Below are 14,873 nucleotides of genomic sequence, written 5' to 3'. Positions count from 1 at the left end.
TTTAGCGGCTACCGTTCAATAAAGTGGGATAAGTCAGAAGACTTACCCCAGGTGGGCAGAGCTCTCAACTTTCTCTCTCTCTCTCTCTCTCCACATATATATATATATATATGTACACAAACATCACTAATGTCACATAACTTTGCCGACATGTGGCCAACAGTAATGTTTTAATGTTCTTCCTTATTAAACATTCGCACATAAATAAGTGACATAATATTCAGTACTCACTTTTGACAGTTCACTCTTTCGGCCGCTCCCTTCTGCCGTATTTTGCGGCAAAATTATCCACACCCACCGCCGCGCTATGGATTGTGGGATATATGGGGCCACGAAGCGTGCACCAGACCACGCTTGATATTTGGGGAAATCGACGGCGCATTTAGAGTATGCATTTGAAGTACACTTTGAATTGGGACAGCCGTCGTCACGTGGCGGTGACGTATTCGCACTTGAAATGCGTACTTCAAGCGTGCATACCCTGAATTGGGACACAGCCCACGTCTCTGCAGCCTCTGTGACTGCTGCAGTCAGTTGGAGTTATTGTTAATGTCCTGCAGGCCTGCAGGGGGCGACAAATAGACTCTAAAAGTGGCTACAGCACAGGTCACTAGGGATGGGTATCGAAAACCGGTTCTTGTTGAGAACCGGTTCCCACTGTTTCAATTCCTTGGAATCGTTTGCCGTTTTTGCAAACGATTCCCTTATCGATTCCAGTCGCCCCGAATGACGTCACCACATTGCGGAGCGTCGGAGCGTACCTGGCAGGAAACACGGCGCCTAAGCGGCTCAAACACTTAAAAGTTTGGTTATACTTTACAAGAACGGATGACAACAGGGCAACTTGCAATATTTGCAAAGTAGATATTTTATTTAAGGGAGGAAACACTACGAATATGCAAAAGCATTTGCTCACGAAACACGCGATGAACTTAAATGAATGTCGTGTTTTTAATTCCGCTCTGGACTCGTGAATCTCAACCCAGCAGCAGCGGTAATGTTTGCGCGTCCTCTCCCGTTAATGCGGCAGGTAAATAATCGACTAACAGTGCATATTATGTTAGCGTGATCTGCTTTATTACAAAACCTGCCATTACTGTGCATTTAGGTGACCATGATGAGAGAGACAGACAGAGTCTGGCTGGCGCTCGCTGGCAGTTGTCGCTGCAGTCCACCGTAGCGTCTCTTTTCAGGCCCGAATGTCACCGAGCAGTGACTAGTTTGTGGTAAAAACCTTGCAGCCATTTGTCACAGCAGATGGTAAGTGAATGTGTTTAAGTGTAGGTAGGGACATTACTGGATATTCTTGTGTAATTGCTACAGAATAATTTATGTTATACTTTGTTATTGCTACAGAAGAATATTTATTTTATTATTTTACATTTACAATTTTTTTTCCTGGGGACCCTGTGACACCCCATTGAAGAGCCGTAGGTTGTGGATCTCTTAAGATCTCACTGTTGGGTTTGTAAGGCCATGTTACTCCTAAATTTCTATCTTGTTCAAAGAGAAGATATAAAACAAAGTTCTAAGCTAATCGACCTTAGTGTTCTCCTTTTTTAAAAAGAATCGATAAGAGAATCGATAAAGAATCGAATCGTTAAACAGAATCGAAAATGGAATCGGAATCGTTAAAATCTTATCAATACCCATCCCTACAGGTCACCGACCCTCGAGGCCTGGAGCTACAGTGATCAACTACCTTTTAAAGTGTTTTGAATGAGTGTTTTGTCCATCACCATCAACAGATATAGCAGTGCCCTGTCAATCACAAGTTAAGCCTACCGTAAAGCAGGCCTGTCCTCATGTTCTTTACTCTAATGGGACTATCGTTACAAACTGAAGGTCATGTTGTATCAAATGCTCCTTTTATCTGTTGCTCATGAGGAAAATAAATTACCAGACAGAAACTAATTCAAAAAGAAAAAAGTACAGAGAAAATGACTGTTCTCTCTTTTTTAGAGTTCGTGGATGAAGTGATGTCTCTGTCATTGTGGTTTGATAAAAACTCAGTGATAGAGGTTTAATTTTGACAGTCTTGTATTTGCGTTTGCATTCATAAACATCAAAACAAATCTTCTTAACGATGCAGAGTTCACTCGGCTCCACAGCTTCAGGATAATACAGGATGGATCTGTATTCGGTTTGTTTACAGGTGGAGCTGCAGAAACCTATTTGCTGCTTTTTTTCTAGACTTGGGCATCACAGTTTGATCAGAGTGTAACTCTGACTTGTTGAGATATTTGCATTACTTCCGTTACAGTCTTATTTTATATTCAGCAGAATGAGTACTGTATTTCCATATTGCATTATTAGCCCCTGTTAGTAGCCAATCACATTAGATATCTGAGCATCCCTGACTTCCTCACCTGTTGCTGTGCACATCCAGCTCTTCGGTCACCTGACGTCCCAGCTGTCACAGGTAGGACTTGCCTACATGTAGCTGCTGCCTCAGCCTGAATTGGCTACACTTTTGTTGATTGGTCTTATTCATGTTTTGTAAAGATCACCTGCAGATTATTTCCCTGAAGCCTTCCATCGACTGCCGACATATTTTTATTTTGTGCCGTACGTTTATTATTTTACTTGGTGGTAAACAAGTGTGTTTGCAAATCTGGCGACGCTGTTTGTTCAGTATGTAACTATGATTTGAAACAGATGCAGGGATGCAGTCGCTGTGGATCTATTTTTAGCAAACATCTGCAGCATTTTTACATTTTAAAGAGGTTCAATTATGATTTTTCCTTTAATAAATGCAGCTTATTCTTGCTTGTGGACACAGTTTTATTGATTTATTTTTGTCTTTAATCATGTCTTTAAATATTGATGATTCTAAATGTTCACAGTAATATAACATACTTACTGTGTCATTAAAATAGACTTTATGTTGTCCACATAAGTTGGGAATCTGGAATTTCTTAATTAATAAATATTTGAATCTAAAATTGTTATAATTTGTTAGTTTATTTTATTTCATATGTATTTTATTTTGTACAACCTCTCCACGTCTTTCAGAATGGAAACACTGATACAGACAGTTTGCAGCTTGATACTCATGTTTGTGCAAATATAGTCACATGATCACGCTGCTGTAAACCTGTGTAGTCAGTAGATGGTGCTGTTGGACTGTGTTTGTCTTTGTGAACGCTGTAACGTCAGAGTTAGGATCTACTTAGTTTAACACAGAACTATGTGCACGAGTTTTACTTTAAGTAATTATAACTGTTATATAAACCTACATATGTGACATGAATCTAAATGTTATTTCTTGTTGTTTATTTCCTCTTCAGAGCAAACCTATGCAGATTACAAAGACTGTAAAACCTGTACTGTGCCCTTCATTACTGTGCTGTGTAAATATCTGAGCCAACTAAATAAATGACTGGACTGCATTTGATTGGCTGCTGCTTGTTCTGATCGACACCCCCAGAACACAAAGAGCCGCAATGTGTACCTGTTATCAATATTCTGATTGGCTGACCTCCATTCCTATGGTCTCTGCTAGGGATGCACCGATCCCGATACTGGTATCGGGTATCGGTGCCGATACTGTAAAATGTGTGCGTACTCGTACTCGTAAAAGTCAACCGATACCATGAACCGATACTAATGTAGCCCGGATGGGAATTTGGTAGTAGATACTCATAATTCCCATGGACTTGAACGCCACATAAGGTGTTCACAGTTCACAGAAGAGAACGGCATGGAGAGATGCACGAGGTTAGCTGAACCAAAGTGAGAGACTCGGCTAGTTTTACTGAGGTTAACTTGCACAAAAGAGTGTGTGACTAGAAAGCTAACCGTGTGAGAGCTTCGCAACAGAGTGTGGGTGAAGTGACTTTTTGTTTCAACGGTCGCACCACCGTCCGTGGAAAACTGTGTTTCCAGCCATGACCGCCGAGGCTAAAGGCTAGCCCGGACTGCTTGGCTGCGCCACGGAGGCAGCTGCTATGGACTGTCGGAGAGCTGGACAGTGACTGGCTAACGCGCTGTAGCAGAGACAGCATCGGGTCCGCAGGGAGTGGATTTAGTGTGGGACTGGTGAATGGCGACCTACCGAGCAACGGAACTGTAAGTCAGTCTTTTGTGCTCTTACTGGGGAGAAGAGGATTTTTCTCCATCGTCCGGCGTGAGCAGCAAACAGGCCTGCAACAAGTGTGAATGTGAGTGTGTGTGGCGCCCATGTGTGAATATTGTATGTTTAGTGGATTTATATAACGTGTTTTGGAGTGTATATTAGTGAGTCACTTACCAAAAGGTGATAACATAAGTTGGGTTGTTTAATATAATTTGAAAGGGAATTATTTCATTTATACAGTGTATTTCATTTGGTTAAGGAATTGGAATATCATTTGAGTTTAAAAAAGGGATGTGTTGTACAGTATTTGTCTCTGCCCTTACGTTCAGTAAACGTTTCGTTTGTGTTAAAGAGTTGTGTGGGGTCGTTTCTTTACTACCGGTTAAGTTTAACTTGTGTGTGGCAGAAGTATCAGTTTTTGTACTCGGTATCGGCAAGTACTCAGATCCAAGTATCGGTATCGGATCGGTTTGAAAAAATTGGTATCGTTGCATCCCTAGTCTCTGCCTTCAATCACACAAACCCCCTCACCACCCCCTGTCCCCCTTCAGCTACAAGTACAAGTTTTGTAACAGATTTCTCTTAAGAAGAGCTGCAAAAGTCGAAGCTCACAATGCGTGAATTTATGAGTCGAGAGGGAGAAGTCAAGCTTTCAGGGCCGAGAGGCCAGCATGAAAGTGGACCCACAAGCAGACTCAAGTCATGCCTGTGTCAACCTCAAACTGATTTCATTAAAGACACAGATAGACAACTGTAAAATATTACAAAGTGGAAACTTCTGAGAGGCTGGATCCACTGTAACAGAGGAGAGTGGTATTATTTCCAGTGCAGGTGAGTCGTACTGCAAGAAGGTTGCTACCTTAGCAGGCTGGTGAATCTGGGTTTTGGAGGGAGGGAGACCTTTTCTGAAGTCATGGATGGTTACAGTGAGCAGGAAAGCAGGCAGGTTTCCAGATTCTCCACAGGAAGTTGGCTGAAACTGAGTTTTGCCTACTGGTAGGTAAGATTCAGGCAGGCAGCTGGTTGGAGGGAAGCACCAGTGACAGAAGAAATCCAGATAAGAGTGGAGGTGAGTGGATAATGATCTGGAAGTTCAGGAAACTGGAGACACGAGAAGGTGAAATTAAACAAAGGAACACTTGGAGCAAGCAGAACATGGAGGCTGATTTAAAACTACTGTTTAGATGACAATCTGATAAATACTGGAGCTCTGAGGTGGACCATAAAACTTCATTGCTGATTGTAGACAATGAGCCGCATGTGGAGGCTGATGTAGACCCAGAACTTCACCTGGAGGCAGGACCTGAGCTTTGAGTAAGAAAACATTCCCCAAAACACCACCGGCACCCCGGATCATGACACCAGCACTTGTGTTCACTGATCTGAGGCTGGAGTCACAGAGTTGTGGTTCTAAGTAGTAAAAATAATAAATAAGAGTAAAATTTGAATTGGAAATCTGCAGCTCTCAATATATTTGTGAAAATATCAGTTGATTGCAACTATTTTTTTTCTGTATCTGCGAGTTTAAAAGACAAGAATGTGAAAACATTTTATAAGTGAAAGAAAAACCTGTTCTACACATTCTGACCTTTTATTCTTTAAATGTTCACATTTTGCAGCACATTTAACTTGATATTCAACCATGTAAAACACAAAAATACTTGCAGTAAAGATAAAGACACTGGCTCTGTGTCTGAAAGCCAAATGTCTCACATTTGAAGGATTAATAACTGTGAAATATTTAATAATTTTTGTGTCTGAATGTGAACATTTTTGAATTGAAGAACAATTCATGGTATAATATGTGCCATGGTGTGACAGCTTTTTATTTACTTGTCATTCATATATTGTAAATGTAAAAACTGATCCGCCTCCTTTGTTCATGTTCAAAGTGTTAAACAAACAGTGTTTACGTCAAACTGCTCCACTTCCTGGACTGTGTCAAAGCCTGATAACTCCTCCCTCTTCTTCCTGAAACACTGTAAATGTATTTCCTTGTTCCCTCCCCTTTAGATCTGCAGTTTGAAGATGGGTGTAACAAACATGTTGTAACGTTTCAGAGCCGACAGGCTCCATTCACTACAGAAAAGTATGTTATGAGATCAGAGGTCAGAATGCTTTCGTTTCTGCCAAAGAGAAACTGAGAGGAGAAATGGCACAGAAAGGAGTTCAGCTGGACCGAGAAACTATTTCTTGTTCCATCTGTTTGGATCTACTGAAGGATCCGGTGGCTACAACCTGTGGACACAGCTACTGCAGGAACTGTATTAAAAGTTTCTGGGATGAAGAGGACAGGAAGGGAATCCACAGCTGCCCTCAGTGCAGGAAGACTTTCACACCGAGGCCTGTCCTGGAGAAAAACACCATGTTAGCAGCTTTAGTGGAGCAGCTGAAGAAGACTGGACTCCAAGCTGCTCCAGCTGATCACTGCTATGCTGGACCTGAAGATGTGGCCTGTGATGTCTGCACTGGGAGAAAGCTGAAAGCCATCAAGTCCTGTCTGGTGTGTCTGATCTCCTACTGTGAGAAACATATCCAGCTTCATTTTGAGTCTCCTGCCTTTGAAAAACACAAGCTGGTGGCCCCCTCCAAGAAGCTCCAGGAGAACATCTGCTCTCGACATGATGAGGTGATGAAGATTTTCTGTCGTACTGATCAGCAGAGTATCTGTTATCTCTGCTTGATGGATGAACATAAAGGCCATGAAACAGTCCCAGCTGCAGCAGAAAGGACTGAGAAGCAGAAGGAGCTCGAGGTGAGACGACTAAACATCCAGCAGAGAATCCAGGAGCGAGAGAAAGATGTGAAGCTGCTTCAACAGGAGGTGGAGGCCATCAATGGCTCTGCTGATAAAGCAGTGGAGGACAGTGAGAAGATGTTCACTGAGCTGATCCGTGTCATCCAGAAAAGAAGCTCTGATGTGAAGCAGCAGGTCAGATCCCAGCAGGAAACTGAAGTGAGTCGAGTCAAAGAGCTTCAGGAGAAGCTGGAGCAGGAGATCGCTGAGCTGAAGAGGAAAGACGGCGAGCTGGAGCAGCTCTCACACACAGAGGATCACAACCAGTTTCTACACAACTACCCCTCACTGTCAGCACTCAGTGAGTCTACACACTCATCCAGCATCAATATTCGTCCTCTGAGCTACTTTGAGGATGTGACAGCAGCTGTGTCAGAGACCAGAGATAAACTACAGGACATTCTGAGAGAGGAATGGACAAACATCTCACTGACAGTCACTGAAGTGGATGTTTTACTGTCACCACCAGAGCCAAAGACCAGAGCTGGATTCTTAAAATATTCACATGAAATCACACTGGATCCAAACACAGCAAACAAATATCTGTTATTATCTGAGGGGAACAGAAAAGTAACAAGAATGGAACAACAACAGTCTTATTCTGATCATCCAGACAGATTCACTGATTATTTTCAGGTCCTGAGTAGAGAGAGTCTGACAGGACGTTGTTACTGGGAGGTGGAGTGGAGAGGGGGAGGAGTTTATGTAGCAGTCGCATACAAGAATATCAGCAGAGCAGGAGAGTCAGATGAATGTTTATTTGGATACAATGACAAATCTTGGTCATTACGTTGTTACACAAACAGTTATAAATTTTGTCACAACAAAGTCCAAACTGTCCTCTCAGGTCCTCGGTCCTCCAGAGAAGGAGTGTACCTGGATCACAGTGCAGGTATTCTGTCTTTCTACAGCGTCTCTGAAACCATGACTCTCCTCCACAGAGTCCAGACCACATTCACTCAGCCGCTCTATGCTGGACTTTATCTCTATGGAGATGGAGCCACTGCAGAGTTGATTAAAGTCAAATAGACCTTTGAGCTTCCAGTTTTTGTTCTTGTCTCTCTTTGCTGTTGAGAGCTCACTGTTGTGCTGTTTCTTCTCTACACAGAGATCACTTTATGGCTGCGAGTTTGACATCTTATGATTGATTGTCTGTAGTTACCTGTAAATTTACCTGAAATTGTATAAAAATCAATGCAGCACTTTTCTCTGTTGAATCTTTGTGAACAGATCAGAGTGACATGTGAGAAATTTATTTTAAAAGTTTCCACTGGACCCCAAAGTAAGTAAAGGAAGTAATGATCATAAACATAATCAAGCAATAATTCAACAGTTTAGGGCCTCAAGATTTTTCATTGCTTAAACAACAATAACACTGGAACTTTATTTATTTTTATTTCTTAAAGATTTGGATTTTATAGGGGGCCAGTCTCATGTAGTTTAAATAGAACAAACTCCATATTATGTAGTTTGTTCTATTTTCTGAATTGACAGGATTTCTCTTCCTTTCTGTTGTTTATTTACTTCCTTTACAGAGAAGAAAATATTGTTTTAATACAAGAAAACCTGCACAAAAAGTAGTTTCATGTCTCTCAGTCAGTCCAGTGTGTGATGTCTCGTGAACTCAGTAAGATCGATGGGAGTTTGTGTCAGAAATTATCTGATAGATTAAACGTTGTGAATAATTCTCAAACTGCTTTGACGCTGTGTTGATGAGAGTCAATCTAAGTTTCATAGTCTTTTAAAATCAATAAAATGATGAATTCTCTGATGGTTTTTATCTACAGAAAGCTTTTCATACAGAAGATCATATCAGTTATTCAGGAAACTAGAGAGATATGGAATAAGATGTGTCGCCTATTCCTGGTTGGAAAATGGACAACTGTGTTGTTTATACTGTCTGAGTGTAACAATCTAAACCCCAAATTATTCTACCATACATTTGTAAACACACTAGAGAAACTAAAGGCAAGCAGTGACTGGAAATATTGCACGACTAAAATTACTGCCATTGTGTGCAGTTAACTTGCAATATCATCTCTCATGTGGTCATTTCAATGATAGGATGAATGAATTCATAAATTGGTAAACAAACAGACACATTTACTACATTTCATGAACACCAAACGTTCTATGAAGAGAGCAAATTTGTAGCTAAAACATGATCAAGGGAGTAATGTACCAAGCAGGGCCAGATCTACAGTGGTGGCATGTGCCACCCTAAATTAATTTCTTTCCACCTTTGGTGCCTCCCCACTTTTGCATGTGATTATGTCGTTTATTTAAATACGCTAGCATTAACCCTTTAAAGCCGGTCGGAGCGGGCACGCTCTGTTTTGCGTAACTATTTTTAAATCCCGGTGTTCTGACAAACCATCCTACTTTGGCACAACGTCCTATCGTAAGTAGTTTATGCACATTTCTGCTGTCACAGAGTAATTCCAGCACCAATTTAAGTAGATATGACGGTTTGCCACTTAACGTTGGCCATCAGAGTATGCTTGTAGCTCATATTCATACAGGCAGGATGGTTTGCCACTTCATTTTACCCGTTAAAGTATGCTTGTAGGTAACATTCACAAAGGTAGTATGGTTTGGCACTTAATTTTACCCATCAGAGTATGTGTGTAGCTGTTATTAACAAAGGTAGGATGATTTACCACTGAATGTTAGCTGTTAAAGTATGCTTGTTGCTCATATTCACAAAGGTAGGATGGTTCGCCACTTAAATGTAGCTATTAAAGTATGCTTCTAGCTCAGATTAACAAAAGTAGGACAATTTGCCACTAAATTTTAGCTGTTTAAGTATGCTTGTAGGTGACCTTCACAAAGGTAGGATGGTTTGGCAGTTGTCCAATCACACAAACCCCCTCACCACCCCCTGTCCCCCTTCAGCTACAAGTGTGTGTTTTGCATCACATCTCTGTCAAGAAGTGCTGCAAAAGTCGAAGCTCACAATGTGTGAATGTATGACTGGAGAGGGAGAAGTCAAGCTTTCAGGGCCGAGAGGCGAGTGTGAAAGTGGACTCAAGTCACAGCTGTTTCAACCCCAAACTGATTTTAATAAATACAGAGAAAGACAACTGTAAAATGTTACAAGGTGGAAACTTCTGAGAGGTTGGATCCACTGTAACAGAGGAGAGCAGTATTATTTCCAGCGCAGGTGAGTTGTACTGCAAGAAGATTGCTTCCTTGGTAGGCTGGTGAATCTGGGTTTCAGAGGGAGGGAGACCTTCTTTTCTGGAGCGATGGATGGTTACAGTGAGCTGGAAAGCAGGCAGGTGGGTTTCCAGATTCTCCACTGGAAGTTGGGTGAAACAGAGCGATGCCTACTGGGAGGTAAGATTCAGGCAGGAAGCTGGTTGGAGGGAAGGACCAGTGTCAGAAGCAATCCAGATAACAGTGGAGGTGAGTGGGTATTGACAGTGGCAGCCTGTTTGGCGCCCTGGGCGAACACTCCCCCCCCCCACACACACACACACACACACACACACACAGACAAAAAACATATTAAGGATTGTACATTAACAAAAAACTGTTGTATGAACCATACTGAATTTCTCCAGAGAAACACACTCACACATATGAAGAGAGAGAGAGTATGCATTGTGTCATCCATCCATCCAGCCATCATAATTCATCATACAGTGAGAACAGGACAAATCAACAATTGACAATGACTAATTAATATTACAATCTGTAACATAATGTATTGTTTGGAGTTTAGTCTGTTAGTGTTACTATTTTTACCATTTCTTCTTGGAGCAACTGTAACTCACACAATTTCCTTAGGGATTAATAAAGTATTCTGATTCTGACTGTTTCAGGATGACCTGCCATTATCCAATGACACATCTGCTTACCTGTATCTTTTGCTCGTTTCTCCTCCTCTTCTTTTCTATTTTTTCTAAACTGAGCACCTGATGGCTTTGTACTTTTCTTGTCCATCTTCCATTGGTTTTAATTTTGCACTCTAGTATGAACACCCATCCCTCAACCCGAGAATCACCACAATATAACCTAACAGACCTACACCTTAGTTCACAGATTCACTTTGTCTAGGGTTTATTTCTGGGATTTCACACAACCCAGGATTCAAATCATGAATACATAATGGGCTTGGATTTACATCATTATAAATGAAATGTGCTCTATTTGGAAGCAGCCGGCCCCCCTCCCCTTTCGACGGGTTGTGTGTGACACTTTAAATCATCAAACTGTACATTATAAATTTTAAATTGTTATTGCTCCCCTTACCCCGAGTCCTAAAGTGTATATTTATTTTCTTACTCTTCTTATATTTATTGTTTGTTTACTTGCACTGCTGTAACTGCAGCCTCGTCGTCTCGTCTCTCTATATCCTGGACTGTATGTAGCGGAGATGACAATAAAGTTTACTTTGACTTCAGCAGTGAGCAGGCGCACCGAGGGCTCTCGCGCTCACTTTTCGCTTATAGAATTTCGAAAAAACATCGGTGCAAATTATAAGTCTGTATCATGATGTCTGGTGTTTTCGTGTTTGTTGTTTTTTTTAATTGTGTTTCATTTTGCGAGTTGCTGCTCCAGCCAGCCAGAGAATCCCCGCCGCCCGCCCTCTCCTCCCTGTGCCGCAAGCAGCAGGTGCACCTCGCAAACCGAGGGCGCCTATTTTTTTTTTTTTTTGCCGATGACCACGATGCCGCCCCTGGCCACGTGTCGCCCGTATCAAAAACCGCTACTGGATATTGATCTGGAGGTGCAGGACATGGCTGATTTAAAACTACTGTTTAGATGAAAATCAGCAAATAGTCTGAGGTGATCTATAAAACTTCATCGCTGATTGCAGACAATGAGCCGCATGTGGAGAGATGCAGATGTAGACCCAGAACTTTACCTAGTGGCAGGACCTGAGTTTTGAACAGAGTAAGAAAACATTCCCCCAAAACACCACTGACTGCTCCACTTCCTGGACTGCGTCAAAGCCTGATAACTCCTCCCTCTTCTTCCTGAAACACTGTAAATCTATTTCCTTGTTCCCTCCCCTTTAGATCTGCAGTTTGAAGATAACCAGAGATGGGCGTTACTGTAATCCGATCACTTTTTTTAAGTAACGAGTAAAGTAAGGGATTACTACTGCAAAAACGGTAATTAGATTACCGTTACTTAACCGTAGGAACGCTGCGTTACTGTGTTACTAAAACCGTGATGTTTTTGGGAGAATGTCTCATGACAGTGACGTAAACGAGTGCGACGTTCTTGACAACAGCTGTGTGCAGATCAACAATGGATAATATATCGAGTGCGGGAGAGAGTATGAGCGTGCAGCGTTTAAAGCGTGGAAGTACTGACCTTACTTTGAGTTTGATTCCATAAAAAGTGACAAAAACATTAGTGTCCACTGTGCGTGGGAAGAAAACTTCTTTTAACAGCGAAAAAAAAAAATCCTAAACTTCCAAACAAGCACCGAATCAGCTACCACATAATGGGAAATTCACAGAGAAACTCGCAGATACTTCCAGTGACCGCCGCGGCACACCTGCACCAGGGCAAACCTCCGCCTACCCCAGTCCTGCTTTACAGGTGAAATTAGAGCAACAGGACTGTGCCTGCTTTAGGCTAAATCCTAATACGCACATACAAGCTTTTGTCTGAGCCGAGGGATGTCAGTCTTCTTGACAATATGTAATGTGAGGAACAGCTGATTTGTTCTATTTGATGGAACATGTCATGCAAGCAGAAGTGACAGAGTTTGCACCACAGTGCTCATTAGTTGTAGAAAAGCAGGTTATAGATACCACCCAATTTCATGAATTTCTTTAAACAGAACATTTTTTTAAACATAAACAGAAAATCGGTTGACTACAACATGCAAGCATACACATTTGTGTATGAGAAAGACAGAGATATAAGAAAGACAGATATAACAAGTGTGCTAAAAGATAGTATATATTGAAAACACAGGATGAATAAAAAATATTTAATACCCAAAAGAGCAAAGACCAAACCCTTTTATTCAGTAATTTGAAGCAGCTGACATCATAGAAAACAGCATATAGCAAGTTGACAAACACATGCCAAGATTTCGCTGTTCGTTGCACCTACACACACACACACACACACACACACACGTACACACACACACACACACACACACACACACACACACACACACACACAGTGTGTCAAAAGTCATGCATGGACAGTTTATAGGTAACTCTCTGAGAACAGTAGAGGATGGTAGTTTGTTATTTGAATGAAAGAAAACTTTAACATCATCATTTATGGCACGATTAAACACGAGAAATTAATCATGAAGGCTAAAAATATCACCTTTAGCCAAAAGCTCAATATTACCTTACAACAACAAGGAAGACGTTACATTTTAGTTTGTACACGTTTTAAACACATTCATTGTGTTGCAGGTTAGCACTTAGAATACTTTTTATAAGTTATAATAATCACAAAATCACAAAACAACTTTTTTGTTTTGATGTATTTTTTCATATTAGTGATGTTGGTAGAATATCAATATGTATTATTTTGTGTATTTGATATCATGGCATATAATCCTGTAATTCTTTTACATATTCTTGTTTTTTCTTTTTCGCTTGTTTAATTCTACTTATAACAAAGTAGTTAACATGCACACATTTAGCACACAACAGCAACAAAAAATCTCCCAAATGCAAAAATAAACTTACCACATCCCCAGGCAATTACATACAAGAGTATCACAGCCACAACGACAGCAAACACATTGATGGCGATGGTGGAAAGGTTAATGAGTGCTTTAGCTTGAGAACGTGAAAAATATATGCAAGAAGTGGCTGGAGAAACAAACGTTTTACTTAAATGCAATTAATCTGATTACGTATAAATTTTCTATGTAATTTTATAGCAAAAGTACAATGTCAAATATTATACTTCATGGAATCAGATCAAATGAAACCAAATATTCTGGTTCTGTTTAAATATTTACTTTACTGGATTATGTTCAGTTTATGCCAAGTATATTTTCCTTAATAATTATTTGAATAAATAAACTTTGCAATTGCTTTTTTTTATGTTGCCTAAATATTTAAATATATTAAAATAAAATGTATATAAAGTAGGACTATATTCAGTTTAATGCCGTATTCCTACTTAAACCTCCTGTTGGTTCTGGATCACCAACTTAAACACTTACATCTGTTTAATGTCAGCTGGGATCACACTGAAAGTAAAATAATATTTTTTACACAAAAAGGAAAATTTGGTGTCACGACTGCTCTATTATTGTTTAAAAATAAAAATACAACAGTCAGAGTAAATTTAGACTTTTTGACATGTTTCTTGGAGCTGTTGAAACACTGGGAGAAATGTTTAACTACTAAAATCCTTTTCTTACTCGCATCTGTTGTTGAACTACATTTAGTCTAACACTATAACTAAATAAAGATTTTGTTAGATGTAATTGGGGAATTAGTTTTCTCCATAGGTTATCTCAGCCGTCATCCTATTCTGTTGCAGACACAGACTCAGATTCCTGTTGTCTTTTTCTGAAGCTGACTCTAGGGGACTATAGTTGTTTGCCCTGTACTGTAAAAAGAACAAAAAAAAAAAACAGCAAAAGCTGTGGCTGCAGTGAACGGCTTTTATTTTATTTTTTAATATTTAATACTAATACTTCAGTTCACAACAGCACACGCTCACAGTGGCTTATACCACATATTTTGTACACTGTATACTACCCCTGCTGAGTGCTTTACACCAGCGGTCCCCAACCCCGGGCCTCGGACCGGTACCGGTCCGTGAGTCGTTTGGTACCGGGCCGCAAGAGTTGAGGCTCAGGTGTGAAATGTATGGTTTTCAGGGTTTTTATCGGTTTTCAGCGTTATTTTGTTATCGTTTTTATCGTTAACTCTGTTTTCCTGGGTCTTTTCACGTGTGTTATGAATAAATCTTCTTTTTTTCCGTACCGGTACTAGTTTTATTGTGTTGTGTTTATCCGCGACACCTTAAAGGCCGGTCCGTGAAAAT

The 14,873-nt window shown here is 40.6% G+C and overlaps 2 protein-coding genes across 2 annotated transcripts in view; both read left to right on the top strand.

Moving 5' to 3' along the window:
* The window catches only part of LOC109194564 (obscurin), a 151,841-nt gene that overhangs the window by 63,172 nt on the left and 73,796 nt on the right, over positions 1 to 14,873 (top strand). The window lies entirely within an intron of this gene.
* LOC109203633 (tripartite motif-containing protein 16-like) overlaps positions 5,443 to 14,873 on the top strand; it is a 536,611-nt gene continuing 527,180 nt past the window's right edge. Inside the window, exon 1 of the mRNA XM_025902462.1 lies at positions 5,443 to 7,900. Coding sequence (XP_025758247.1) covers positions 6,231 to 7,900 — 1,670 coding nt within the window. The 5' untranslated portion in view covers positions 5,443 to 6,230. The remainder of the gene's footprint in view (positions 7,901 to 14,873) is intronic.

This window comes from Oreochromis niloticus, linkage group LG3 (assembly GCF_001858045.2).
Source record: "Oreochromis niloticus isolate F11D_XX linkage group LG3, O_niloticus_UMD_NMBU, whole genome shotgun sequence".
In the NCBI taxonomy this organism is placed as follows: domain Eukaryota; kingdom Metazoa; phylum Chordata; class Actinopteri; order Cichliformes; family Cichlidae; genus Oreochromis; species Oreochromis niloticus.
Note: the sequence above shows the minus strand (reverse complement) of the source record. Positions and strands in the feature narration are given on the sequence as shown.